Below are 26,653 nucleotides of genomic sequence, written 5' to 3'. Positions count from 1 at the left end.
CCCTAAGAACCAACTTTTACAGGTGTCACATACTCTTGTTTGGTGACGGTTACTACCTGTGCAATTCTGTCATTTCCCACGAAAAATTGCAAAGATATGCCCCAGTTTTCCTAGCAATTTTTGGTGCTTTGAGTACAGAACATTGTGTTTGTACTTTAATACAATGCTCAAGGTGCTGGATACTAAGAAGATTGACGCTGGTGAATCATCCATGTGTAGAATAATGATGGACTTTCCGCAAGCCCAGAGAGCTGGATTTTTTCTATCGCTTCTAACAACACTTTCTCCTGGTGTCAAAAGTGGCGAGGCATATATATATATATATATATAGGGTTGCTACTTTCATCATTGGAAACAATTTGAACGTATTCAGGGTGAAGCTATTTCGATGGAACGTTGAGATGTACTCTTGGCATATACCAGAGTCATGTACGAAACCACTACGGAACGAATTGGATAAATGGTGGCTACGCCCAGCGGGAGTACGATCCGATCCAAGACGACGAAACATGAAGAACTTGTATGAAATGCTACAAGAACGACAAATGGCGTAGAATACTTCCATCGCAGCACTTTTCGCTTTGTCCAGCAATCCGAACCAGTTTTTTCCACGTTACCACAACTTTTAACTACTTGCGCAACGAAGCGCTGGCAAGAACTTACGTTATAAGATCTCCCTGTCGTCGTAAGTTTCATTTTAGGAAAGGGTGCGTTGAATTGACCTTTAGTGATCGTCCGGCTTAAATCACTCCTTGAATCTACCTGCAGTTCATCACGCAAAACAGCAAAAATGAAGCTTAAATGATGGTTGTCCTCTAGAGAAACCCAAGCATTTGCCTAGTAAAAAGTTCATTTCTAAAACCAACAAGCGCAGTTCAGAGAATCCTTCGACCGAAAAAAAAATCAAACAAAAGAGCAATAAAAGGAACTATCAATACTTGACTAGGCAAAAAAGAGCTACATACTTATTCGGATGATCGCTTCAATAAGAGCGGATGAATTATTACTGTAGCAGTGCATAATAGCATGCTACGATTGATCTACGTACGTACTGAATATACATGTCTTATAGATATGCGATGACGAATCGTATGATATCAATTATGTTTTGCTCCTCTTTCTGCAGATCTGATTGATAATACTACATGTATATAACAAGGTTTTTCAAACATTCGTGTCTACTGAATTCCTTGCATGTAGGTAGTTGCTGCTTGCTTGATTGAAAGTCACCCATCGTAGGATCGTGGAGGACCAAATAACCACCTTGAATCAATACATTTAAAATAAAATCCCTGACACCTTTTTGTTACACGTCTATTGGTAGTAACCGAGCAAATTAAAAAATAACGGAAAGAGAATTATAGGAAGGACGGGGATCTGCTATGTAGTTTATTAAAGTTACCATAAGATGTTGAGGCTGCAGAACATAAAACCATAGCATTCGATTGCTTAGCAACGCAGTATATTTTCGCCATAAGATAAAACAATACTGACCTTTAGCTTTTGTATTGAAAACAAAGCACTGTTTATGATGCGCTGAGCCGTGTTACCAATGATTGGTGCTTTGATGTTTTCAGGTAAATCTGGCACAAAGAAAACCCCCATTTTGTTAGCTGCTTACGGGGTGTTTTTATAAAGGCTGAGTATTGTACATACTCGTCAAAAGATCGCTGGATCGATGTATAAATCTAAGCGCGCACGCGTAGCAACAAAGTATTTATTGGAAGACTAGGTGACATGCGCCATTGGGACAATAGTCACTTCTTTTGCTGCACGCTATTATGATAAAGAAGGTAAAAACAGATAATGTGACGTCGCTCAAATAGGATAAAAGTTTAGAGGGAAGGAATAGCAAGGGGCGCGGGTTATTATATATTTAGTCTAAAGTATCCTCTGCCGCTGGCTCTTATCAAGTACATAAGAAAAGATACGACTTGACAGACTATAGTCTTCTATAGGCATACTTGATATTGATAGTGAACAAGACATATCATATAAATAGTGATTAGAAGATTTAATATTTATAGCGAATAATTAACCAAACGAAGATTCACCACTGAGCTGTGGATGGTGGTGATGCTTTCCTGCTCGTTCTGCGTCTCACAGCTACAACGACGGTAGCTACAGTAGTAAATCATCTGTTGCCGTATGTACAGCACATGAGTACACACATACACAGAGTCTCTCTCCTTTCTCCAGTTATTCAACGTACTCTCTACTCTGTTAGAAACTCAAAGATCGTCCAACTGTAGTTGTATTTATATGTGAGTAAAAAGTCTTAGACAAAGGAGCGGATATTTCCAATCGTTAATTCAAGTTAAACATGGGAATAGGTGCACTTTACCATGGTAACATTTGTAGACCCAGTGACGTGGTGTTATTTAAGCTTCAATACATGCATGGCAGTCAACGTCGGCATAACATTCCGCCATAGCATTGCAGCCAATCACAGGCCTTGAAATTGTTTTTTCAGGACCATTTTCAATTTTCGCGTTCTCTTTCAAACCCCACAATTTTTTGCATACGTCATGTCACCAACCTCATCAACGATTTTCTTATTGTTGTCTCGATCATGGGTTACAGACTGATCACTCTTTTCTCTTTAGCACAACTGTAGGAATCGATCAACGACAGCACGCTATCGATGGCGACCTGTCGCCCATATTTTTCAAATGCGTGCATTCATGAGGAGGTTGAACCTGGAATTAGCGCTGCACAGGGCCTATTCAACTAGGTGTGTGCAAGAGGCTTGTGAGGTCTACCACCAACAAAAAGCCGAGTGAAACCGTCCCGCTTACTTGCATTGAGAATGGAGTTTAGCTTCTACCGGCACCTTTTCAACCTGGAGCCGACGCGTCAGCGAAGATGAAGTTCTCAGTCATGGACCTGTGAATGCACGCCCTTTGATCAACGACTACGAATACAACTACGAGTACGAATACGAGTACGAATACGGATACGGATACAACTACGAATACTAATACTAATACTAATACGAATACGAATACAACTACGAGTACGAATACAACTACGAGTACGAATACAACTACTACGAGTACGAACACGAATACGGCTACAACTACAACTACGATTACGAACGATACAACGAATACAAGTGAACCAAAGGAAACGAACAAGAATAGGAGATGAAGAGAAGCAAAACTTGCAAGTGAGGTGCAGGTTGACTGTTGGTTTTGGATTTTTATAAACTGTGTATCGTTCCTGCTAAAGCTTTGGCTTTGGCTTTGGATTCATTCTTTGAATGAACAATATTTTTGGAAGCTAAAGTAGTGCCACCTCCTCGTGGTAGCTTCTGGAAGCATTGCTATCAAGCAGTGGCTAAGAGCACTACAAATATCATAGTAAACATAATAAATCTAATAAATGACTTTTCGTATAAAAAGCATATTATCTCTATGGTCTTGATACATCTTTTGCTTGGTTTCTTATACGTCTACTTGGCCGCATGCAATCTCGAATCATTGCTGAGCGTTATGTTGCATCCACCTGTGGATCCCGCCTGGTCTGTCAAAGGTGATGGTATGAGAGGCATTTGTGACGAAGTGGCCCTTTCGTGTGGGGATTACCTTTGCGTAAGTTATTGCCTGTTATATGTATTTGCACGGACAATACTATTTCCTTATAGCACAAAAGCACTAATAGCAGACCCTTAGGCGAATGCCCATCTACAACGGCGACTGCATACATGCGCAAAAATGGCATAGAATTTCGGTCACTGTTAGTAAACCTCTGTCTCTCTTCCTTTCTCTGTTTGTGTGTGTGTGTGGATATCCTGGCAGAGGGCGCTGTTGGTATGGAATGTTTGGGTTCACAGATCCAATTACTCGCTAAAATGGCGACATAACACCTCAGTGACTGAATACTAGTTTCGCATCCACTTCTAGTAGGTAACGTACATGGCCACGCCAGTGTTTTCAAACTGGTTTCCTCCGTTGACTTTGTCTTTGCGCTGAGCTTCTTAGCTGCACTTCTCGAGATCTACTGTACGCATGTTCCCAGGGATCGTAATACATATTATTAAGTAGGAGGAGTAGAGCATATTATATTATATGTTACAATTACAGAGATAATGACTGTTTATGTGAGCAGCGTCATCATAAAAGCGGATCCACCGCAAGGATTGGGAAAGGTTTTTGTTTTCTTAAAAAGGATCCCATTTCTCTGCATCGACCAAGCTCGCCAGGTTACGATCATCGTCAATCACGCTGACCACTGAGTTCGATGCGAGGCTAAAATGGACAAGTAGTCTACCTCCCAGGATGTGGAAAACTCTATCAAGCGTATTCAGCAGCGTCGTGTACCAGTGATGTCTCCAAGCTCGGGATCCCCTCCGATGTCCTCCCCCCACACACTCCCTACACCCCCAATTTTATTTTCACGGCCAGCACGAACGGTCTGTGCATATAGAGGCCGAGTATGATAGCAAAGTACAATGGAGACCCTGCACGAAAAGCATCGTAACTTGGCCACAGAGCCGCAGAAAGACAAGGTCCTGGTATGTACGTGTTGCCAGGAGTCTGTACATTGTGCTGGTTGCAATTGTGTGAAAAAAGCTTTGCGAATCTCTTCGCGAGAACAGCCGCCATTCCGCTCGGAATTGGCCAAAATGCGTGACGCGACGAATACAATAAAATAAATTTTTGACATGCTTGACATGGCAACAAGCAGCTTTCAGGAACAGGAAATGTCACGACCTCTGAATGCCATGGCAACAAAAAGGTCTTTTTCTGCTGTATAGCTCATCGAAAACAAGCTTCCAGTTGTCTGCTTCAAAGGTCTCATAAGTCATAAAGAAGGATCTTTAATGTGAGTGGTAAGAGATCATCGGGCAAGGCAACCCAAAAAAGGAAATTATTTGTGCATATCAAATCAAATCAGATCAGAGCAAGTATAGATAAGGAAGCAGGATACAAAAAAACGCGTTTTCCTTTTTTTTCCTTCTTTACCAGTTTGTCCATTCTTCCGTACTTTTACGATGAGCACTCACGCTGACACCAACTACGACCAAGCCACAGGCTACTACAACTTCGACCACGACGATGCGTCCACCATCCCCTACGACCCTGACGCGGCATCACAGCTTTCATACCATTCCCGTTCCACCATCTCCTCCGCGCCACCCCAATTCTCGCCCGTCCTTACACCCACCTTCAGCTTCGACAACGCCAGCACGGCCTCACACCACTCCTTCGTCACCGTCTTCTCTTCCGACTCCTCCCTCATCATTGACCTCGGCAACAATGATGATGCGTCCAGTGCTCTGTCGCGTGCGGGTTCGTCCCCACCGCCATCACCGCAGTTCAGTCCTTTGCTTCTCCCGTCTTGCCGCCGTCCCCTCTTCCTCACCATTCTGCTCCCGCTTCCCCTGTCCTCTTCCCCGCTCTCGCTCCTCCGATGGTTGAGGTTGCCAATGACGAAGAGGCTGAGGAGGCGCCTGCTCCCGCTTTCCCTGTCCTCTTCCCCGCTCTCGCTCCTCCGATGGTTGAGGTTGCCGAGACGAAGAGCTGAAGAGGCGCCGTGCCAGAAGAGGATGAAGAGATCCCATATGCTGGTGATATGATGGACATTGACAGCGACGACATGGATATTGACGACGATCAGAGCAATCTGATGCACGTAGACTGGGTTCCTCCTTCGTACCCCTGGTGGTACTAAAAATCCATAAAGTAAGCTACTCTACATTGACCTTTTTATTGAGCGCGTTCACTGACTTGGACACGTCTATTCTTTCTGTTATGATAGATCCCAACAAAAAAAGCAAAAAACACCACAAAAGGTAAGTATAATGTTTCTGCTGTCTTGTGCTTCTGCTTCTTTCCTATCATAAACGCGCTCATTGATACCGGCTTCTTCTTTTTCGTACAAATTCTTATAGCACCCAAAAAACAATTCAAAAGTCAAAACCCTCAAAAAACATTCAGTATTCAGTATTCAGTATTCCGTATAGCTATTGGTAACAAAGTCAACTCTCGTTTTACTAAGCCTGCTTCAAACACATTGCTGCCTGATAAAGATGAAAACTAACATTGCTGGCTGGTCGATTTAATAGGCCCTCCTTTTCCTGCTTCCGTTCTTTTTTACCGGCTCCTGCTTTATCCTCTTCTTCCCGCTTGTTGGCGTTGGTTTGTTGGCGCGTCGGCGTCGTGGTGATGTGTCGGTTCCTCGGTGGTGCCTTCTCCGCATGGCTTCTGGGGTGGTTCGTTTGGGCCGTCTTTGGTCGGCTCTTTTGCGTGGGCTGTTTTGGTATGTAGTTCAAAGAAGGCTGTCTCAGATTCAAGGCATATATTTACTGATTGGATCCATGTTCTTTAGGTCTTTGCGTGGTCGGTTCGGCTGCGATGCTTCTGGTGTTTGGTCTGGCGGCTTCCGCCTTCGTCAGGCGATGGGGTGCAGTGGAGGGTACCCGGAGTAAGGTAAGGGCTGAGATGGAAGGCTGTGGCAAGGCACTGTGCTATCGCCTGTATAGGGAGATATAGGGGGCCTCTGCGCATGTTTCACGATGACTTTGGACTAGATGGCTGTGGCACCACCGGTGTGCTGTATGGTGATGCTAGGAACATTGCATTGTCGTTTGTCGGTTTTGGAGGACGAGGGTGACACCTTGCATAGCAGGAATGTACAATGGAGCGGCCCGGTAGACCATGGCTCTGTTTGCAGGCACGTATTGATCATCTTTACTTTCACGTAATATAGGAAAACAAAGTGAGCATGATGTACTAACTAATTTGAAGTATTTTTGCTAGTCGTCCATCCCCCTTTCTTGTAGCAGTCAATCGTTTCGATGATTGCTAATACAAGGGAGGGGAGCAGCTCTATGTAGGACCTGGAGGCCGTCTTTGCATTGTAGCATTTATTTAGTCGTGGTTGCTCCATTGGTTCACACTGGCTCAAAAGACACCCCGTGGTACTCCTGCGTCGACAATACCACAAAGCATTGTTCCACAAGCATTACCACCTCACCGACCCCACAGCACGGTTCTCGGTCGTCCTCTGGAATGTGTTTACGCCTAAACCGCGTCTGATCCCTCGGGGGCCTGGGTAGCAGTTAGCTGTCCCTCTGCTATGGAAGTGAGTATCCTTCTGTCTCATAACCCTTACCCTCTGCTTCGGGTGCCTGAAGCTGGGGTGTCCGGGCTGGGGTTGTCCTGGCGAGAGCGGTGCGGTGGTAGTACGCTGCCATGTTGGGAGAGCGCCAGCTTTCCAGGCTAGCCGAGTAAAAAAACTTGGCGCTGATCGCGGATTAGCAGAATCCCGTCTTTGGCTTGATTACGTCGTCGTTGCGTGTGGTTAGTATGCATGTGCCTCACATGCCGTCATGGTGGGGTGGCGCCAAATTTCAGACTAGCCGAGTACAAAAGCACCCTTGTGTCGAATCGAGGACTCGGAGAATCCCGTCTTTGGCTTGATTTTCTCTTGTCAAAATGCATGCCCCATCACGAAAAAGCGTGCAACAGTGAATCACATGTTTCAGCGCAGCAATTTTATCATCACATCAAGAAGTAGCGCAACTCAGTGGTACGGATAACAAGCAAGAATTCGTAGCAACGAAGAGACATCAGCATGGCTGACAGTTCAACTCGAATATTCCAACAAGTTACGTTAAGACGGAAAGGAACTGTTCGGAACAACACATCAAAAAGAGCGGTATCGGCACGTTGTAGACATCAAACCAAAAAGCACAAGAGCAAGAAGAATTGACAACATTGCAAATGACAATTGCTACAGGTCGAATCGAGATGATGAGTCATCTCTGCTTATGACAACAAACAGCAAGACGTATTCATGCGACAACATCGACGCAACAAAACAGTTGGCATTGGCATTGATGACATCCAACTTGGTGGCAACAACTCAGGCAAACAACATTTGCGGTAACAATTGACAACAGCGGGAACAGAACAAGCTTTCGAGCGGATTTTCATCTTGGGACAACAAGATATCAAGAGCTCCGGACGACAACATCAACCAAGGCAGGAAGGTGGCAACTAAACCCTGGAATCTGGCGACAGTACACTTATCAAACAGTCAAGCGGTCAACAACATCTCAATTACATGACAATTCTCGTCCGCTTCTGATCGTTTATCGTTGAAGAGAACAAGAAGCCATGGGAACGCTTTTTTGTCAAACCTACATAATCTGGCGATACTATAGTATGCAGCGTAATGACAACCACACATCAGAGGCAACAAGAGCGACAAGAAACGACGTAGGCAGCACAATTAGTCCTTTTACTTGCTACTTTATGAATTGAAAGTAAGTGCGCATGATTATCTGATGACACCGATATCAGGTCAAAAACAATGGTATGCTCATATCTATTATCTCTTCTTAGGAATCGTAAAGGCGATTCAAAATCTTGGCGATGACCTCCATACAACTAAGCATCACGGGTTTGGACGACAGGAAAGGTCAAGGACACCAATGCGAACAAGTAAGTGAACAAACTAGCATCACATCATATGTGGCGGTTTCATTCTTGCTATGGTTGTGAGGCAGTTAACGCGTGGTGAATGAAAACGCAGCTGTAGTAACCGCAAATCAAACACAGGACACAGCTATTTCAAACAATACAAGGTCTCGCTCATACGGCGCATCAAACACGACATTGGCTTTTAAGGCGTCATCATCAAGTGGCCCATCATATTCAGATCCACACGACGGCACTGTATACCAACAAAGCGGAAATCAAGAAGAGCCTACCACCAGTATACAGTCTACGATACATTGGTGAGAGAGACGATCCTACAAACCTGATCGGTGGCAAGCGGAAGCAGTCAATAAACTTTTTAAAGTCAAGTGGAAGACATATGTGCACATACACACTCAAGGCACATCAATGAAACGCGCGTGACTGTCCACCGAGCATCCATATTGCTCGCTCAATTATTATGCGACGACAATAAGATCGTTTGTGGAGAAAACGAAAAAGGGTAATTGTGCAGTGCTCTAAAAGGATTACAACAAACGTCATTGGGACATACTACATATATTCATCAAAACTTCAAACCATCCATTAGCAAAAGTGGCGGCCGAACGATATTGCTATTTAATGCATCCTCAAGAGATGCAGACACATGCTTCAAGAAAATCAGCTACAGACAGCAAGATATACCAGGGGCAATAGGCATTTAGAAAAGCATCACGGTAAGAATTAGTGGCAAAAAGCAATTGATCAACCTTGTAATGTTACGCAATTGTGCTCACATTGCTTTGTCGTAGAGCCTGCATGTTCCTATATACCAGTCAACGAGATCTCTCACGAATATATTCCCACTACAGATGTTTGGTAAGTTAATGTCCAGGTAATGATAGACCCCGTAAATAAGGAAAAGAAAAAAGAATAGAAAAAGAAAGAGAAAAAGAAAAAGAAAAAAGAAAAAAAAAAAGAAAAAGAAAAAGAAAAAGAAAAAAAAAAAGAAAAAGAAAAAGAAAAAGAAAAAAAAGTTATATACAAGACACAAGATACAAGGCAAATGGTGCAAGAAAAGACAACTCGAGGCACGACAAAAAGCAGCACTTAGAGCAAGCTTATGGAAAATTATGATACAAGGTCAATACGTTTCGTAAGATACGAATGCACCTGTATCAATTCCGGGCTGAAGACAAACAATTGAATTCAAGACAAGATGAAATTAAGGATCAACATCACATATACAAGTGGATTACGCTTGAAAAGTAGAGTTAATAGTAAGTACAAACGCTAATCAAAACACACGGTGATATGTTGACATCAATTTCATCGGTAGCTAACGTTACAAAATCCATGTTATGTTTTCAAAATTCCAAACAACAGTAACGAAATTAAGATTCTCGAGTTTTGTAATCGCAAACAACTTATCCATACCTCTTATCAAAAATGACGTCCGCGATCCATAAGAACAGATGACGAGATCATCATACAACGGATGTAGCTGATGAATAATACAACAACAATATCGTTGTACAAAAGCAAAAAAAAAAACGATCAAGGATAATCATAAAGTACAACGAGCCAGTGCAACAGCAACTGCAGCACAGCCTTGGCATTTAAAGCAGGAACTTAGACTAGAAGCAAAAGAATAAGGGGCTATCATTACCACGGACGTAAACTTACTAACACTTGGTAGAATAAACATATCTTTCTTATCTCATCAGTTCAGAATAACACTTACTTTTGCTGGGAAAAATTGGTCAAGACAAGGGATTGTTACATATAGCCATTCTCGTAGAATATACATATAACTAAAAACCTTTTAACATAGCATTTTATGGTAGAAACCCCTCGGGAATATCACGCCTTTTATCAAGCCACCTGTACGCTCAAATTTAGACAACCTAAATTTGAATATGGTCTCGCGATAACGTCATTAACTAAGGCACAATTGAAAGCACCCGACATAGCCCAAAACCAATGCCTCCGTATAAGTTTTTGCGACATAAGGAGGGATACTGTCGGAGGCTTGAGCTATCATACTGGAGTGAAGATCTGCGAGATTAACGAGTGACGATTGTGAATGCGTGTAGCTCTCAGGGTAGCTAGTGTCTACAGACGGTGCTTTTGGTAATTGGTTCAAAAAGTATGGAGTTGAACCTTTAATGTTAGATGATATATACAGAACGACCGCTTTGGTGTGTGTTATCCTGGCAGTTTGTGCGTACATCTCTGCCCTAAAACAATCGTGGCGTATTGCCTACGCGTGTCGTTGCCTGTTAATATCAGGATTATCGGCAGTGGGTACACTCCTGTCAACTTGCAACCAACGGATATTCTGGATTCATTCAATTCCCAGCTGTATGATCGGGTTATTGCTCTTATAAACTTCTCCCTCGGCGCACGACGGTCAATAATGTTTGGGCTGTCGATTCTTTCTGAAATGCTAGCAACTGCTCGCTAGTTGAAACAGTTGAAACCGACTATGACGACATATTCTGTATCCCATATATGTTAATGTACTCTTTGGCTAATATTCTGCAGTTGTGTGCCCTTTCTTTATCGCGATTAAAAAGCCAAAGAGATGATTTTTTTCGGCTAGATATCGTTGATGCGTTGCATCTTTTGGTAATTGAATCAGATGTATTGTTTCTTTTTTAATGATAAGGAAGGTAGTAAAAAGAGAGTTTTATTAAAAAGCTTTCTATGTATTGAAAACAATAGTCTATATATGCTACAATAGATCCAGCCAAGTAATTGAAATAAATGAAAAATGGTGCACAATACAGTATAGACAGCTGGGCACCATGGACTGCTATCACGCCAAAAGCACTTGAAACCTAGGAGAGGGTGTACGTGGCGCACTAGATTGATGGAGAAGGCGGGTTGCAGGATCAATGCTTAACGGTATTACCTTTGTCATTCCAATTGCACTAAACTCGAATCTACCTACAGTATCACAATTAACGTGTCTCGACATCGCCTAATAGAGAAGCTTAATTCAGTATGCACACACACAGACATATGACCGGTTATTAGATATTTGTTGCCTACCAAAGGACTCATCAAGAGAAATGTCTGTAAAAAGTAAATGGTAGCATCCGCAAAATACAAATTGCTATCTGCTGCCGTTTGAAGCCTTTCGAACACCTAAAACGACCTGTTCCAAGAGCCTGTAAGATCTTATAAGGTTTAAACGGTACTTATGGATTTTAAATGTAGCTGTGCACGGTACTCGGTGCCTCAAAATCCTAATTATATTACGGTACCATTAACAACTTTCGTTGATGGTTTATCTCGTCAATTTCTAGGCTTTCTTGAGGTATTTTTTCGCCGTTATCGGAAATAAGTAAAAGGTCAGCAAACCGACCTTCAATTCTATGAGTTATAATCCAGAGAAATAGATTCTCGCAATTAGACAATTTGGAATCAACAGCAACATACTGCGCAGACCATGATATTCTAAAAGTCTTTATCTTTATTTTGTGAATAGCGTAGTTTCAGTGAGGAGGGGCTAAATGATCGGTCGACTGCATACATTGTGAACAGCTCTCCAATTATTTTGACTTGAAGGATGATAGTATGATTACAACAACCAAGTAGACGCTTGCATATGAGTCTAATATTATGTAGGATCTCTATGCAGCTTAGACAAGGATCATCCTCTTACAAGTTGCGCATCGATGTTTCAATTATCTCATTATTCATAGCAGCTTTGGATACACTTTAAATAGGTAACTGACCCGTCAAGAGCTGCGTATGCATTAAATTCCCAATGGTACTACTTTGCAGCATTTTTAACATCTATTTGTTCAACGCCTTCACTGCTATTTAGACTCCCGCGCTGGCTAAGGGATTACTATTCTTTCTTGCTATTCGTAGCTGATCTAACTACTATATGAGAATCTATCTGACCAGCATCATTCTAGACATGAAGGCTTTCATCAAATATAAAAGTCAGAAATGTTAGTGTATCACGAAGAAAATATACCCAGCATCAACGACCAACGAAGGCCAAAAAAATGTCAATCACGACAACTGCTACATACGATTCCATCCAGCATACTGTATGCACTGCAAAATCAATTTCAAATCTGTACTCTGTAGAGATACTTATGAAGATACTATTTTTTCTATTTAATGTTTAAATAACAGAAATTACTAGCTATCCATATTGTATTTTGCTCGCATAATAAGCGCATAAATCATTTCTCAAGTTCCTGCAACTCGGAGTTGTACTTGGAGATGACCTTCGCAGTGGTATCCTTATCGTATACACCGTACCAACCACGGGGCTCGTGAGGAGGATCGCCGAGCCAAACCATGCCGTACTTGTTGGGGTAGTCGGTAGATCTGCCCATACCCGAATAGGCCCAGAAGTTACTGCCGGAGAACTGACCCTTCTTGGCAAAGCCGACGATCTGATCAAAGAGAGCACCGAAGAATTCATCCTTGTGCGCGGTAGGGGTGGCGGGATCGTACTTGAAAGTCAAGTTGTTGGGCTGCAACCAAGCGTCACGAGCCTAAATAATTATATGACTAAATATCAGTATATAGTTCATTTTTGACAGCATGAAAAAATAATCATATCTATAGAAAAGCTTACCATTCCAAATTCCTCCTACATGCGAAGAAAGAACAAATAAAGAAAAGCATATCCATGTTTTCCAGTTAGTAAGCAGGTATAAAAAATGACCCCATTGCTATACCCTTCTCCTCCTTGCTTTGCTACTTTGATGATGCACGAACCATAACGATAGGCTTTCCAAGATCAACAGCCCAGCCAGAGGTCTTGGTTAAGAAATCAGCGCCGTAAGTCAACGCATCGTTAATCGAGTCCTCCTTGCTGGGATCGTAAACACCACGGCTGAAAGAGATAGTCAACATCCAGCGATTAGTACTTCTCCCGAGCTGGTCTTTGTGATCAAATCATGATCAGTAGGCGGTATCACTTACTTTTCGACCCACAAATGGCAGGTAGTATAGTCAATGACATCGTGATCGTGAGCGCGCAAAAAGTCAAACTCGTCTTCCTTGCTTTCTAAGCCAACTGAAACCAAATGATTGGGAGCCAATTCCTTGATGAAAGTACCAGTCTCCTCGAACCACCAAGCAGGTCCTTGCTGGGGCTCGTTAGCGAGCTGCCACGCTATATTGGTATAGCATTAGAACAATATATTTAGCCGTTGAAAACCAGTCAGTAAACCTTGGATAGTCTCCTTTCTCGTACACAGTTACTTACACATAACAACGGGATCTTCGCTGTAAACCTTTCCGTTGATGGTATTCTTGCGGGTAATCACAGTCTTGATATGATCCTTGTAAATCTTTTGAGCAGTAGGAGCAATGTCGGAATTGTTATAGAACTGAGCAGTATAGGCAGTGAATTCATCCCAACCGGTGTTGTTGACTGGGTAAGGGATGTTCCTTAAAATACAAAGTAAATCCTTTCGATTAGGCACTTTCTAAAAATGCAGAGAGGAGATTGATACGATTCTACGTATAAGTGTATATATTCTACTTACTCATCACCAGTTATCCAGGCAACGTACTGGGAGAAGCCTCCAGACCAATGCCAGAAATTGTTCAATGTCACTGTACGCGACCACATGGTTAGCTTCGCTTAGGATCTCAATATACAGCATTTATTAATCCATATGTAGCACTATATTACTTACTGACTGCGGTCATATTGTAACGATCCAAGACATCCATAAGGTAATCTAGACCCACGAATATCTCTTCACGGTACTCTCCAGGCTTGTACATCAAGCTGGGGCGCATACGATAAGGCTGGTCATCAGGACCTTCAGAGGCAGCCATAACACGAACGTTGCTGATGCCTATATGATAATTTTAAAATATTCAGTTAGTAATAACATCCATGCCCACTACTACCTGTCATTTGCTTGGTTTTCAAACGTACCCATATCAGCCATCTGCTTAATCTCGGTTTCCATTCTTTCACGGTCACCACCAAAGCACTCTTCGGCACCCAAGTTAATACCTGATGAGGAGTTACAAATAGATGATATATTAGTTAACATGTATATAAATGAGAGTACAACTGCAGCGCAAAAGCGCGGTATATGTATATGTTAGCTACCTTGCCAGTAGTTGGCGCCTCTAATCATGTAAGGCTTGCCAAAACGAGTGAAACCAGTTCCATCCTCGTTAACCTTGACAAAGCCGTCATTCTTGTTGTCGTGGTGATGAGTAGGACGAGCATCCACACCACCAGGGAGTAGAGCCGCCACAGCCATGGCCAAAGTGGATAATATGAGTGTAGTCTTCATGCTTCTGATAATTTCACTGATACCAGCAGTAGTAATGGATATGTTTATATGTATTGATGTGTTTGTATGGGGAAGAATGGATTAAAGAGATATGTATGGAAGGTGTTTTTGGGACTTGATTTGACCTTGGTTGTCGCGAACAACGCTGTCCTTTTATATGCGATCTGAAACTATTGACAGCCTACCAGCATTACTACCATCGCTGTTCGCCCCGGATGAATGTAAATTCTTAATTACGTATCTAGTTTCTTTTTTTTTGTCAGGCGTTACATAACAGAGGGAAAAACTACTTAATATGCTTAGCATGAAGAAGAAGCCGCTGCACACACGACAAAGTGCTGTAGTAACTTGAACGCGCTAGTCCAATCCAATCGATGGCTCACGATACAAAAATTAAAAGAAAGTTTGAAACTATAATGACGGGATGATGTGGGATAACTTGGAAGCATCGCATCTCTCTCTCTGGCTGACATAATCCACTTTGCAAAAGTTAGCTTGTACAGTATATTGTGTAACAATTCTCACGACTGAATTTCCAATGGCATGTAAATCGTACACCGCGCGATCCTTTAGGATGCCAGAATGGTTCATCGCTCTACAGTTGTGCTTCTACTCTTCTTTGCACGAAAAAAGCAAAACTAAGAATTAAAAGAAAAAAGTTTATCCTTCTTTTCCAGCCCATCATCCTCATGGACTCTTTCTTATTGGTACTTGGCCGATTTAAGTGGCTTTAAGTTATAGACGGTTGTCGCATTGCAGCAATAAGATTACATTATTCCTTGTGACACGTGCATTTGAAACCTGTCACTTTGTTTTACCGCGTGCGAAAGAGAAAATCAAAAGGAAGAAGAAGCAACTGTTCGTAACGAGAAGAAAAGTTGATGCTGTATGTACTTTCATGCTAATCATGAAACTCTGGATGACATCTACCATCTCGGCACCATTCTGAATAAAGGGTATCCAACCCATTAACATTTTTTCGTATGTACGGTGATACAACGCTATACTTTTTTAATGCTGGCTCGAAGTAACATCGAAACACCTCTACCACTTTGGAAGACGAACAAAAACTATCTAGCGTCATTTTAACATACATGTGCTGAAATTGGGATATCACTCCGTTTGTGGTATGTAACTTGCTCGATCAACAGAAGTAGTGATAATAGATTGAGCTGTAGATTTCACACGGATATATGACATAAGAACTTGCTCGTTGGTGTAGCTATTGTCGGTGTTGTAGATAACGTAAGCAAGCTTTTGTGACAAGTGAATGTCTAAATATACTTACACCCGAACGTCAATAGGTGGCACCATTTCATGCAGAGAAATTCAGCACAAATTTGGATTGGGTCAAGCAGGTTTGTAGTACCATCCCAAAGAAAAACATGTGGATTTTCCCGAAAGTATTTTGTCATGACTCCACCTTGGAATCCCTGAAGGTCCCCGTAGGGTTTGAATCAAGTAACACACAGCCTCAGAAAGGAATGAAGCAGTGTGCGGGGAGTTGGTATCCCACAGCCAAAAAAGCGGGAAATGATATTTTCACATGATGGTCAGTGATCGCATGTTTATAACGTACGAGCCGATTCCGTGTATGCGTTCACATACACACAAACTGCCACACATTGTGGTGGAATAACCTCCATCGATAACAGGTTAAAACTCAGCACACGATTGAGAACAAGATGAAGCCAAAGTAAAAATAAAGAAGAACAGAAGGCATGCTTTGTAAAGGTCCTGTGTATGGGAAATCAGCTATGCCCCATCGACTGTTACATAATCATTGGTGTAATCAATTGATCGAGTAAACGAAATCTCAAGGAGATTGGGAGGGGTAGGGATTGCGAAATGTGATAGGAATTATCTACAAATGTATAGCTAGAGTACTGCTACTGTGTTTCTAAGACCTCTTAAAAGAAGGATAGCGTACTTGTGAGGTAGATGAATTTCCTCGGCGAGCAGGGCGGTACCATGATGATGACGAGGAGGAGGAGGAGAAGGATGCATTTCGAGCTTGATATTGCTGCTGCTCTTGTTCGGACAACCCGCGGATCTGAAAAGGGTCGGTAAAAATATTAGCCTAATTGCCAGGCCAAAACATTTGTGTTCGCTCGGTTGGTCTCTTCATTGCTTTACCTTGAGCGAGTCTGCATCATACGTATATGGTACAGTTCCAAGAGTTCCATCAAATCTAGTAAATAGAGCGGTAATTTAAAGATGTGGTGAAGGGGAGATAGTAGATAGCATGAAAATAAAGCAAGTTAGCTAACTTATCAAGGTTTATCACTTAACGTAATTGCGGATGGGGTGATGTTTTATACACTTGCCTATTTTTCTTGATATCAAGGTAGCGACGTGGCTCATCATCTTTCTGAATAATGATCACATTGTCTGCTTCCTGGGTTACTTTGGCACTGCCAAAGACGGAGTTTATGTCTAATGCGTCGTTTGCGTCTTTTCGCGGGTGCACGACTAGTGTAATATGTACATCTTGTTCTGTTGCAAACCTGCGCAGTTCCGCCACAGCATCGTCTTGTAGTTCCCAACGATCAAGATTTGACCGGCCTTGTTGTGATAACATGAATTGAAGGTTGTCCAAAATGATATGTCGAATATCGTATGCGTAGACGGCATGTCTACATGCTTTCAGCACGTCCCTAATAGCAGTGCTACTAAAGAATCTTAGAAAGTACAATGGAAGCTGCAAACAAAAATATCAAAGTCAGAGTAAAGCTTTTAAATTCATTTCCTACCTCTGTGATCCTGTTATTTTCTTACCTGTTCAAATTTATCTGCCCACACATCAAATTCTCGAGGTGCCTTGCTTATATCTTTCCCTGCAAGTTGATACAGCATTTTCTTGGCTAGCCGTTTGTTCAATATTTCAAAAGATCCCCAGAGCGTGGGTACACCACTTTTACAGTAGTCCAAGCTAAGCTGGCTGATGATGGTTGTTTTGCCTGCGCCTGTTGGTCCAGTAAGAATTGTGAGCTCGCCAGGCCGATGCCCTTTGAGAATCTTGTTGAGTAGAGGCAGATCCTTGGACTGCACGCCACACGTCTGTTCTGGATTCATAACTTCTCGAAACACCTCGTCACGAAGGTCGTGGAAATCCATAATTTCGTCATGTTTAAGCCGACGTGCACTCTGGAGAATTTGTGATAGATCCTTATCTTGCATTAATGCTTCATGTGCAGACCGGGGTCCATTCGCTTCCCCGTCGATATTGGTGCTGACCAACAGACATCTTGGCTCCCCGAGTTTATGTGCAAATCGTTCAGCTGCAATTTGTCCATCCACATCGTCATCCAACCACAAGTATACTTTAGTGAATCGCTCAATAAGTGGCAAAACTGATTCCTGCAGCTGATAGTTGGAGGTTGGCAAGGAAACACTCGGGATACTGGTTGCCTGATAAGCTGCCATGGCATCCAATTCGCGCCGTGTCAAGATAACTGCTCCCGCATCTGCTGGAATCGTATGATAACCAAACAATCCGGCCGACGATGCTTCGCTAGGGGTGGGCGGATCGTATGTTACTGCATCGTTTGGCTCGTCCAGTGTACATGCCTTTACGCGAGCAGTTTCAACTTTGAAATCGTCATCTTTGCCTTGTTCTTCATTGACCGCATACACCAGTGTCGTCTGTGGAAACGTAACACATTCCTTTTTCGCTACCGTTTCCTCATTGCCATCGTTTTGCGTCGCTTCCAGATATGCATTTGGATCCGTATATTCTGCAACACCGACGCGATAGAGTTCCAACACTGCTGGATCGAGCTTGTATTGTTCAAGCCATGCTTCCTTGTGTTCAGTAGTCAGCTGGTTCGGATAACTTTCGATCTCTTCCAGGGGTCGCGAGAAACGAGGTGCATTACTTCCAAGCATATCTGAAGCATTGTACACCTTATAATCAACTTGATCATCTTTAAGCTTTTTCCGCAGCGTTCTTGAAAACTGATTCCAGCTGCCTTTGGAATGACATGTGCGGCAGTTGTAAGAGCCGGTTTCAAGATCGATCGTGGCAGCAAAGCTTGCCTTGCGGATTTTTAGACAGTGAGGACAGTTGGTCAGGATTGTGTTGGGTTTACCAGTAGGTATTGGTCGTTGGTGATTGTGATAGAGAAAATCAATAATATCCTTTTTAGATCGCGAAACGACTGGTTGTTGTTGATGCTGTGCCTGACGACGTGTTGCTACTGATTGGGTACTGTTGCTCGATCGTACAATTTCGGAGGTAGCGTTGTTGGGTCTTAGGACGAGAGGTGATTTATGGAGGTGACGAGTTGTCAGACCACACTGACGCACTGAGATCAAGCGAGTTCGAATGACAGCGTTGAACATATTTAGAGGGGCGGGGGAGGACGTGTGGACCGCGTGCTGAAGCAGAATTGATTGTTTCCTTTTCTTTCCTTTACTGCCCCCAAAAAAAATAACTGCCGCTAGAAAACAGCGATGCGAGGCCAAGTTACTATTTATACGCCACAAGTGCGTATCTGCATTGCCGTATTACAAGGCTACAGGATGCTTATACGTGCTTGCTATGATGCTTATATGAGCAAACGGAATATTCGATAATAAACGCTCAAACCAGTCATCGAATGATGCTTTTGGAAGGTCGCATTTACTGTTAGCCATATGTCAAATTTAGGTTTCCAGTCGGAACAAACGGATTTTCTGTTTACTTGTGTACAAGCATATTTTTTTTTAGTTTGACATGACAGCAGCATTATTCCTAGGACAACGATGCAGGGGATCGGCACTTTTACAAGTGTACAATAGTTCTCGTCTTATTTCGACCTCGGCAGTTGTCTGTGCGAAAAAGTCCAAACGCAAAATTGATTCAGCCGCATCAACTGAAAAGGCCATTTTGGGCAGGCCATCCAACAATTTGAAAATGGGTGTTGTCGGCATGCCCAATATTGGGTAAAGACAAAGAAACTCTCTTATTTTCATTTACAAACGACTAAAAGAAAAAGATGATATCGTTGTTGTTGTTGTCACACAGAAAATCGACCTTGTTTAATGCCCTGACAAGCAGCAGCGTTCCTGCAGAAAATTATCCCTTCTGTACTATTGGTTCGTAACAACATGGTTATACATATATCACTACTATGCGACAGCTAGTGCTAAAAATGGATTTCGTTCGTTCAAATAGACCCGTCTGAAGCACGAGTTCATGTACCAGACGAACGATTCGATTGGCTATGCGAAACGTATCAGCCAAAGAAGCAAACCCCAGCGCATGTATGAGAATTTTAGCAGTAATGGATTAGTGACTTTGACGATCCAAAACGAAAATAACTGAAATACGCTGTCTTATAGTTGACTGTTGTCGATATTGCCGGTCTGGTGCGTGGAGCTGCACAAGGCGCTGGCTTAGGAAATGCATTTTTATCCAACGTGGCTTCTGTCGATGCAATCTATCATTTAGTGCGCGCTTTTGACAACGACGATGTGACGCACGTAGAGGATACTGTGGATCCTGTACGCGATCTCGAAATCATCCAGGATGAACTTCGCCTCAAGGATGAAGAAATGCTTGAGAGATATTTGACAGACTATAGCCGCGCTGCCAAGTTTCCTGACAAAAAGCACATGAAGGAACATTTGGTAACTCTTTTTTTTTTCTTCCTTGCCATTTATTTGTAACTAAAACTTGTTACATATTACTATATTCCACTCTCTTTGTAGGAAGTTATAGAAAAAGTAGCCAACTTTGTTTCGAAATCCAGCGATGTGCGCAAAGGCGAATGGACTGCCTCCGAAGTGAACGTTATCAATTCGCTGCATCTTTTGACAGCCAAGCCCATGATCTACTTGTGTAATATCAGCGAAAACGATTATCTTCAAGGTGCAAAGAACCCTTGGTAAGAAACTAATGCATATATTTGAGTACTTTCTCTTTGTAGTTTTGTATTGGTGAAATTCATAGTATGAGATTATATCAATAGGCTACCAAAAATTCAAGACTGGGTCGATAAGAACAACAAAGGTGACCTTATCGTTCCATTGTCGGTCGCTTTGGAATCCAAGGTTAGAAAACTTACACAGTTGCTGTTTCTAACTGAAAAGCAGTATCGATCCACTTACCACTATATTTTGTGTAGCTTTTGAATGACATGCTTCCAGATGAGGCAAACGAATATCTTGCTGAGCATGGTGTCGAATCACAATTACCCCAACTTATTCTTGCTGGATATAAATCCTTACAGTTGATCCATTATTTCACAGCAGGTCCTGATGAAGTGCGCGCATGGACTGTGCGAGTAAGTTCATCCACTTGGAAATTTATTTTGTCTCCGCTGGATTTATAACGCCTATTTACTTGGTAAAATCGCATTTGTATAGAACACGTCCAAAGCGCCACAGGCAGCTGGTGTGATCCAGTATGTATATGTTATTCTATTGTATTCGTGGATTGAACATAGCTTCTCATATTCAAATGATCATCTACTAGTACCGATTTTGAACGTGGGTTCATTTCCGCTGAAGTAATGAAGTATGCTGACTTGAGAGAAGCAGGAAGTGAGGCAGATGTCCGCGCAGCTGGCAAATATATGGCCAAAGGAAAGGACTATGAAGTTGAAGACGGTGATATCATGTATTTCAAGGTAATATTTTAGGCACTGATATAAAGCTAAAAAACTAAATGTACTTACTTATTTCTAAATTTTTAGTTTAATGGTGAGTCGAACAATAAATCGAGCAAAGACGATATTGAGATGAAATATTGAAGAAGAGTGGTGATACTAAAACTTGTCGCATTTTTAGTTACAGGAAAGAAGAAATAGAAAAGCAAGTCCGGAGGATCTACCTAGCGATGGTCAAAAGGAAGTTAACATAGAGGACTCAATGTACATATTTACTACTTAGATAATAAAAGATACACACTCGCAGCGCTTCTCTATCAAACTTTCGGGTGACACAAAGCTTGGACCTGCCGCACATCACGTCGAAAATTTCAGACAGGCGAAACGGCTTTTTGTTTTCCTTGTACTGAGAATTTCTGCTGCCCGCTCCACTCTTTAATGGAAGCAATCAATGACTTGCTTGAGGACGCGCAACTACTGTCACTAAGAGATGCCGGCCTTACTATTGTCTCTATTTTTGGCAATTCCGGCTTCCGGTCTACGTCTGCTAATGCTAACGGCAAGTTAACCAATCTAAACGTAACAATTGCGAATCGCATAGTCGGAACTGAAGTCTTTGTGCCGAACGGGCAGGTAAACCGAAAGATATGAACACAAATAAATGTAGCTTCTGTTATAAGAGAAAGAAAATTAATGCTTTTCTGAAAAAAAAAAGGCACCGCTGGATAATACGGTCGAGGTACTATTAAACACGCATGTTAATAATATATTGGCAATAACGAAGATTAACGCGCTGCTTTAATTAAACTAACATTGTGGGTTATTTAGCTATCGAAAGGGCTACAACTATACGTGGATCCATCGTCTAAAACTGCTTACATTTTTATGGATGCCAGCATTGATACCGCATCGCTGGCAGATATATTTCGCAATCAAAACCAAAACGACACTGTCAAGGTTAGACATTTTGTCTTCTTTTTCTGTCTACTATTCAAACGTACCTTGTGGTCAGACATGGTAACTGATATATAGAGATCAGAATTCTATGCAATCGCTCTTATCTAAACAACAATCTACGACAATGCGTGGACTTCTGCTGATGTTCTTGGTTTCACACCTAGTTATTGTAAGTTTTGCAGATGATGCGTCTTTTTGCTCTCTCATCCTTCTCTCGCTGAACAATTGTACTGACATCAAAATAGCCCATACTTCCACCACGACTATTGCCGGCTGATTTCATGTCCGAGTTGGTCAACCTAGCGCAGGTGAAGAACGGAATCTATACGCATTTAGCACAACTTCAGTCGGCATGTTGGAAGTTTTGGGAGATATCTGTACCAAGTGCATTATTCGAACGCAGGGAGATCGAGAATAGACGTGATCGTGATAGACTCAATTCAAATCTAATGGGGTGGTGGGGTCCTGCTAAAGGGGTGCCCATGATGATCTTTATTGCTGCTGAGGTAAGTAGAGCAAAAGACGGATGGATGATTTGAGGTGAAAGAAAACTACTTCAATTACTTATACCGACGTGTGGCATTCAAGGTGACCATTCCCAATGTGGATAAAGTTACACGATCAACATTGCCCGTGGCAATGAAACGCATGCAGGAAGTGATACAGGCCAGAATCAAGAACATTTTTCGAGCCTTTAATTTCGTCCCGTCGGCTGATAATGGGATTAGTCGCGATCCAATTGAAGTCAGGTAATACACATACAAACTGAGAAATGTATTTAGGATATGCATTAGTAAAACTCAGTGTGCATTCTTTCTGTGTATATAGATCGCTGTTTACGCTTCCAACGACATCACAACCGTTTGTACATATTATTCCAGCTAACCCATTTGCAACAACATCAACGTTTAGCGATGAGGTCAAAAGCGCCTCAACATACGCAAACAGCTTCGATAAACTCACATCGATATCTGCATGGCTCAAAGAAAATGGTGACGACGATGAAGACGATTACATTGCAGTATCAGCTAAGAGCAATCAAATCGATGTTGTATCAGCTACCGCGAGACGTAAAGACACTCCTAAGCAACCTATTGAATCTGTTTTTGACGACTGTGGTAACAAATTACTACGTAATTTTGTCAATCACTGGACCCGTGCTGCTACAACCCGACACCCTATGCATCTTCAAATAGCTTCTTCATCAGGCCCACGCAAAGGCAACAACGACTCCAAACACCACGCGTCATCTAGCCCATTACCCACGGGCCTCCAGTTTGCATCAGCACTTGTTTTGCTTAAAAAGCTTTTGTTTTTTTCAAGAGATGATGGAGAAGAGAATGAACATGACTTTAGAAAGGATGTGATCGCACAGTCACCAGGTGCTAAAGGCATGATTCAACAAATCGAAGTAGTTCTTCGAAAAAAGATCCGAGATACTATCGAGATTGAGCGCGTATTTTCCAGAAGGTAAAGTATTACAATCACGGATTATGCTGGAAATAGTATCTATTACCCACTCTAGTGCACACCTTTCTGTTTAACTGATTATTTCTTTTGATGTATTAGCCATTCGCTGGATATCATGCGCAAATGCATTGAAGCATATCTTCAAGAATCTCCACCTTGCTATACCAAGCATTATCATCTCTGGAAGGTAGTCAGAGTTTCTCTTGCCTCACAACAACATGTTGATACGTTCTAAGGACATTTGCTAACCAAATAAGTAAACACCAGAGGGATAGCGTTTTGCGGCTTTATAGCTCTCTAGCACGAGGCCCATGCGCTGCAGAGTTCGGTGCTCGCCTGGAACGTGAATGCGATCTCATTTGGAAGCAAGGCCGGCAAAGCTGTGAAAGGGTTAGCTTGACCGGAAAAGTCTGTCGATTAAAGGTGAGTTTCTCGCTTTCATTTCACAAAAAAAGGTAAAAACATACTAAACAGGATATATCTTTTGTCACACATAGGCTGGCCACGAAGATATGGATCCTGAGAACGAAAAACATGCCAGGGACATGGACAGCTCTAAGCACAGCAGCGGATGCAGTTTCTTCCATGCATGTGATTGTGGCAAAACTCAAAAACTTCGTGAAGATCCATTCGATTTGGAGGTAAGAAAGAACAATAACTAGTGAGGATCATCTGCTTCAAAGGCTATTGCTAAAATCTATTGAGTATCTAATGAATCATATACTGGAATAGGAAGCTAATATTAAGTTCTATCAACGATTTACATGTTGCTTGAGTAACGGCCATGCAGCTCTTAACTTGCAAGATTCAACATTTGGTGAAGCACAGGATTTGGTTAAAGATGAGCGCCATATACCCCATTTCGACGCAGCGCTGTTGTACCTTGGAGCTGCATCTACTTATCGCAATAGTATCGGGCTGGACAAGTATGAAGGGTTCATGAACAATACAAATTACTTGCTGCCATGGACCATGGCACGGACGGCAGATTTGGCACCCAAGGAGCCATCAACAGCAACGGAAGCGATTCAAACTCCAGCAGACTTGCGCAGCAAAAAACGTAATCCAGCTTCCAATGATACTAATCATTACAGTGGGAGCGGAGATGAATCGAACAGGAAAGGGTTTAATACGAATGAATGGCCCTTGCCAGGGAAAAAGCCTGAAGGTGAGTACATGCAAACGAATTTTGAGAGAATAAAGAGCATAGGATCGGTTAGCAAAGGCTAACTTTGCGATCAAACATGTTATTTTAACAAAAGTAGCAATCACTGAAAGCAGGACCAAGGCTGTTGTTCCGCCTGTCGCAAATTTAGACGCATTTCCTGTGCTGGGTTCTTCTCGTACTTCTACCGAGCCAAGCCCAGCTATTGCCCAAGCTCCTCCTCAACAAGAAGTCAAGGTGGCGGACAATCCTCCACCGCCACCAAAGAAAGAAAAGCGACGGCGCGATGCCAAAAGAAAGGATCGTGAACACAGATTGGATGGGTTAATTCGTGGCTATGTTGGCGCCGAATATGAGTGTCCTTTGGGACATCGTTTCTTGAGTTGTGGCGACGGAAGAATATGCAAACTTGGACACAAGGGTCATCCAAAGGTTTTTTATCGTTGTCTATATCTGTTATATCAACCGACTCACGAAGAAGCACTAAATGATGAATGAATGCACATACACAGGAGCATGCCAACTACTTTGTGCATCAAGATCTGCCGCTCTATGTACTTTGTCCCTGTAATTATGCCAACGCTAACCCAAAGACAGCTGCTACGGGCGATGTCACTGCTCAACTGCAACGTTGCTATGCTGTTACACCCGATGCATCTATTACTATCTCGTTCAAACCAAGAGTAAAGGTAAATGCTAGTTATAAGAATGGTCTGTCTCTTTATTCGACATTGACGATGTGTTACTAACTTTCTCACAAAACATATTCAGATCGTCAGCGCTTCTGGAGAAACGATGGAATTCAACATGGGTGTCGACAAAGCAATCATTTTACCCAAAGATAGTGTACACGTTTTCAGATTACCATATATTTATCGAGACCTTTCTGGAAACCCAATTCCAGTTGAACCCAATATTAGTAGACGACTCAAGAGTGCCATGTTGATGAAGGACTGTTTCCAAGTCCATCCCCTACCTGGTGGCAGTAACAACGATTGACAAGAGACCTGCTGATAATTCTTACCTTCATACTTTTCTTTCTTCCTTATATTACTCTACAGTGGCCGATTGTCCACTACTTGAAAGGGAAAGAAAAATGGAAAAGGGAGAAAAACAATTGCTGTTGGCCAACGAGAAAAAAAGGCACTTTCTTCGTTCTCCAGATGGGTCGTGATTATCAACAACATTCAATGGTTGGTTCTCACCAAACATTATCTTCCTTCTTTCCTGTCTGGTACTCCCACTCTTATTTCTCCCAACCATTCTTCGTAAACTGTTCTATTTTCTTTTTGCTGATACTTGCTAGCTAAAGCATGTTATGCAAAACGGATTAATAAAAAGTCCATTTCTTCTTATCTCAATGTCTTTTTCTTGCCAGTATTGATATCTCACATTTACGTTACGTAACTGGTAGCTGCTCGGGGGCATACATCATTCTACGCAATACCTTATGGCGAAAGTGTAAAGGTCCGTTGAGCATGCTTGACTTTAGACATCTTCAATTACAAGTGCAAACCGTCAAATAAAGGACAACAAATGGCACTGTAAAAAACCATGTATTTTTGACGAACATGTGATTATGCGACCAATGCTACATTTTCCCAGGACCACTGACAAATTAAAAAGGCCCTGTGCTGTTATTGCTTTTAGGGCTTACCTACTTATCAATGAAGCAACAGATTCGTTTGTCTAGAAAACAATGCGTATACAAAGTTTAGCTCAACGGAAAAGTATATATCA

At 42.3% G+C, this 26,653-nt stretch overlaps 6 protein-coding genes across 6 annotated transcripts; 4 read left to right on the top strand and 2 right to left on the bottom strand.

Annotated features, from left to right (window-relative positions):
* Positions 1–6,170: 6,170 nt before the first annotated feature.
* Positions 6,171–7,161, top strand: BDB00DRAFT_943813 (uncharacterized protein; the record flags this gene model as incomplete). The annotated part of the gene is made up of 4 exons (XM_053129464.1): positions 6,171–6,264; positions 6,334–6,434; positions 6,715–6,723; positions 6,880–7,161. Coding segments are annotated over 4 exons (388 nt in total), but the record flags the coding sequence as incomplete, so codon positions are not given.
* A 3,424-nt stretch (positions 7,162–10,585) lies between these two features.
* On the top strand, positions 10,586–10,986 carry BDB00DRAFT_863593 (uncharacterized protein). The gene has a single exon (XM_053126131.1). It carries the CDS (start codon positions 10,598–10,600, stop codon positions 10,817–10,819), a length of 222 nt encoding a protein of 73 aa, XP_052972298.1. The 5' UTR covers positions 10,586–10,597; the 3' UTR covers positions 10,820–10,986.
* Positions 10,987–12,637: 1,651 nt separating this feature from the next.
* On the bottom strand, positions 12,638–14,695 carry BDB00DRAFT_777290 (glycoside hydrolase superfamily; the record flags this gene model as incomplete). Its single annotated transcript, XM_053120305.1, has 9 exons — positions 12,638–12,955; positions 13,039–13,053; positions 13,182–13,299; positions 13,389–13,573; positions 13,736–13,859; positions 13,958–14,027; positions 14,111–14,275; positions 14,359–14,439; positions 14,539–14,695. The coding sequence occupies 9 exons, from the start codon at positions 14,693–14,695 to the stop codon at positions 12,638–12,640; spliced, it is 1,233 nt and encodes a 410-aa protein (XP_052972297.1).
* A 2,157-nt stretch (positions 14,696–16,852) lies between these two features.
* On the bottom strand, positions 16,853–17,908 carry BDB00DRAFT_777291 (P-loop containing nucleoside triphosphate hydrolase protein; the record flags this gene model as incomplete). The annotated part of the gene is made up of 4 exons (XM_053120306.1): positions 16,853–16,919; positions 17,050–17,429; positions 17,507–17,719; positions 17,780–17,908. 4 exons carry the CDS (start codon positions 17,906–17,908, stop codon positions 16,853–16,855), a joined length of 789 nt encoding a protein of 262 aa, XP_052972296.1.
* Positions 17,909–19,707: 1,799 nt separating this feature from the next.
* On the top strand, positions 19,708–21,604 carry BDB00DRAFT_885599 (GTP-binding protein YchF; the record flags this gene model as incomplete). The annotated part of the gene is made up of 9 exons (XM_053128422.1): positions 19,708–19,807; positions 19,887–19,975; positions 20,054–20,341; positions 20,423–20,598; positions 20,683–20,764; positions 20,839–20,997; positions 21,080–21,117; positions 21,189–21,342; positions 21,503–21,604. 9 exons carry the CDS (start codon positions 19,708–19,710, stop codon positions 21,602–21,604), a joined length of 1,188 nt encoding a protein of 395 aa, XP_052972295.1.
* A 29-nt stretch (positions 21,605–21,633) lies between these two features.
* Positions 21,634–26,268, top strand: BDB00DRAFT_863586 (uncharacterized protein). The gene is made up of 14 exons (XM_053126130.1): positions 21,634–21,954; positions 22,037–22,060; positions 22,150–22,278; positions 22,361–22,447; positions 22,524–22,784; positions 22,867–23,027; positions 23,107–23,748; positions 23,848–23,935; positions 24,016–24,171; positions 24,246–24,389; positions 24,481–24,916; positions 25,011–25,345; positions 25,426–25,602; positions 25,685–26,268. The coding sequence occupies exons 1-14, from the start codon at positions 21,760–21,762 to the stop codon at positions 25,910–25,912; spliced, it is 3,063 nt and encodes a 1,020-aa protein (XP_052972294.1). The 5' UTR covers positions 21,634–21,759; the 3' UTR covers positions 25,913–26,268.
* Positions 26,269–26,653: the final 385 nt, after the last annotated feature.

This window comes from Zychaea mexicana, assembly GCF_025766255.1.
Source record: "Zychaea mexicana strain RSA 1403 chromosome Unknown BDB00scaffold_233, whole genome shotgun sequence".
Classification (NCBI taxonomy): domain Eukaryota; kingdom Fungi; phylum Mucoromycota; class Mucoromycetes; order Mucorales; family Lichtheimiaceae; genus Zychaea; species Zychaea mexicana.
The sequence above is the reverse complement of the archived record's forward strand: the minus strand, read 5'-3'. Positions and strand labels throughout refer to the sequence as shown.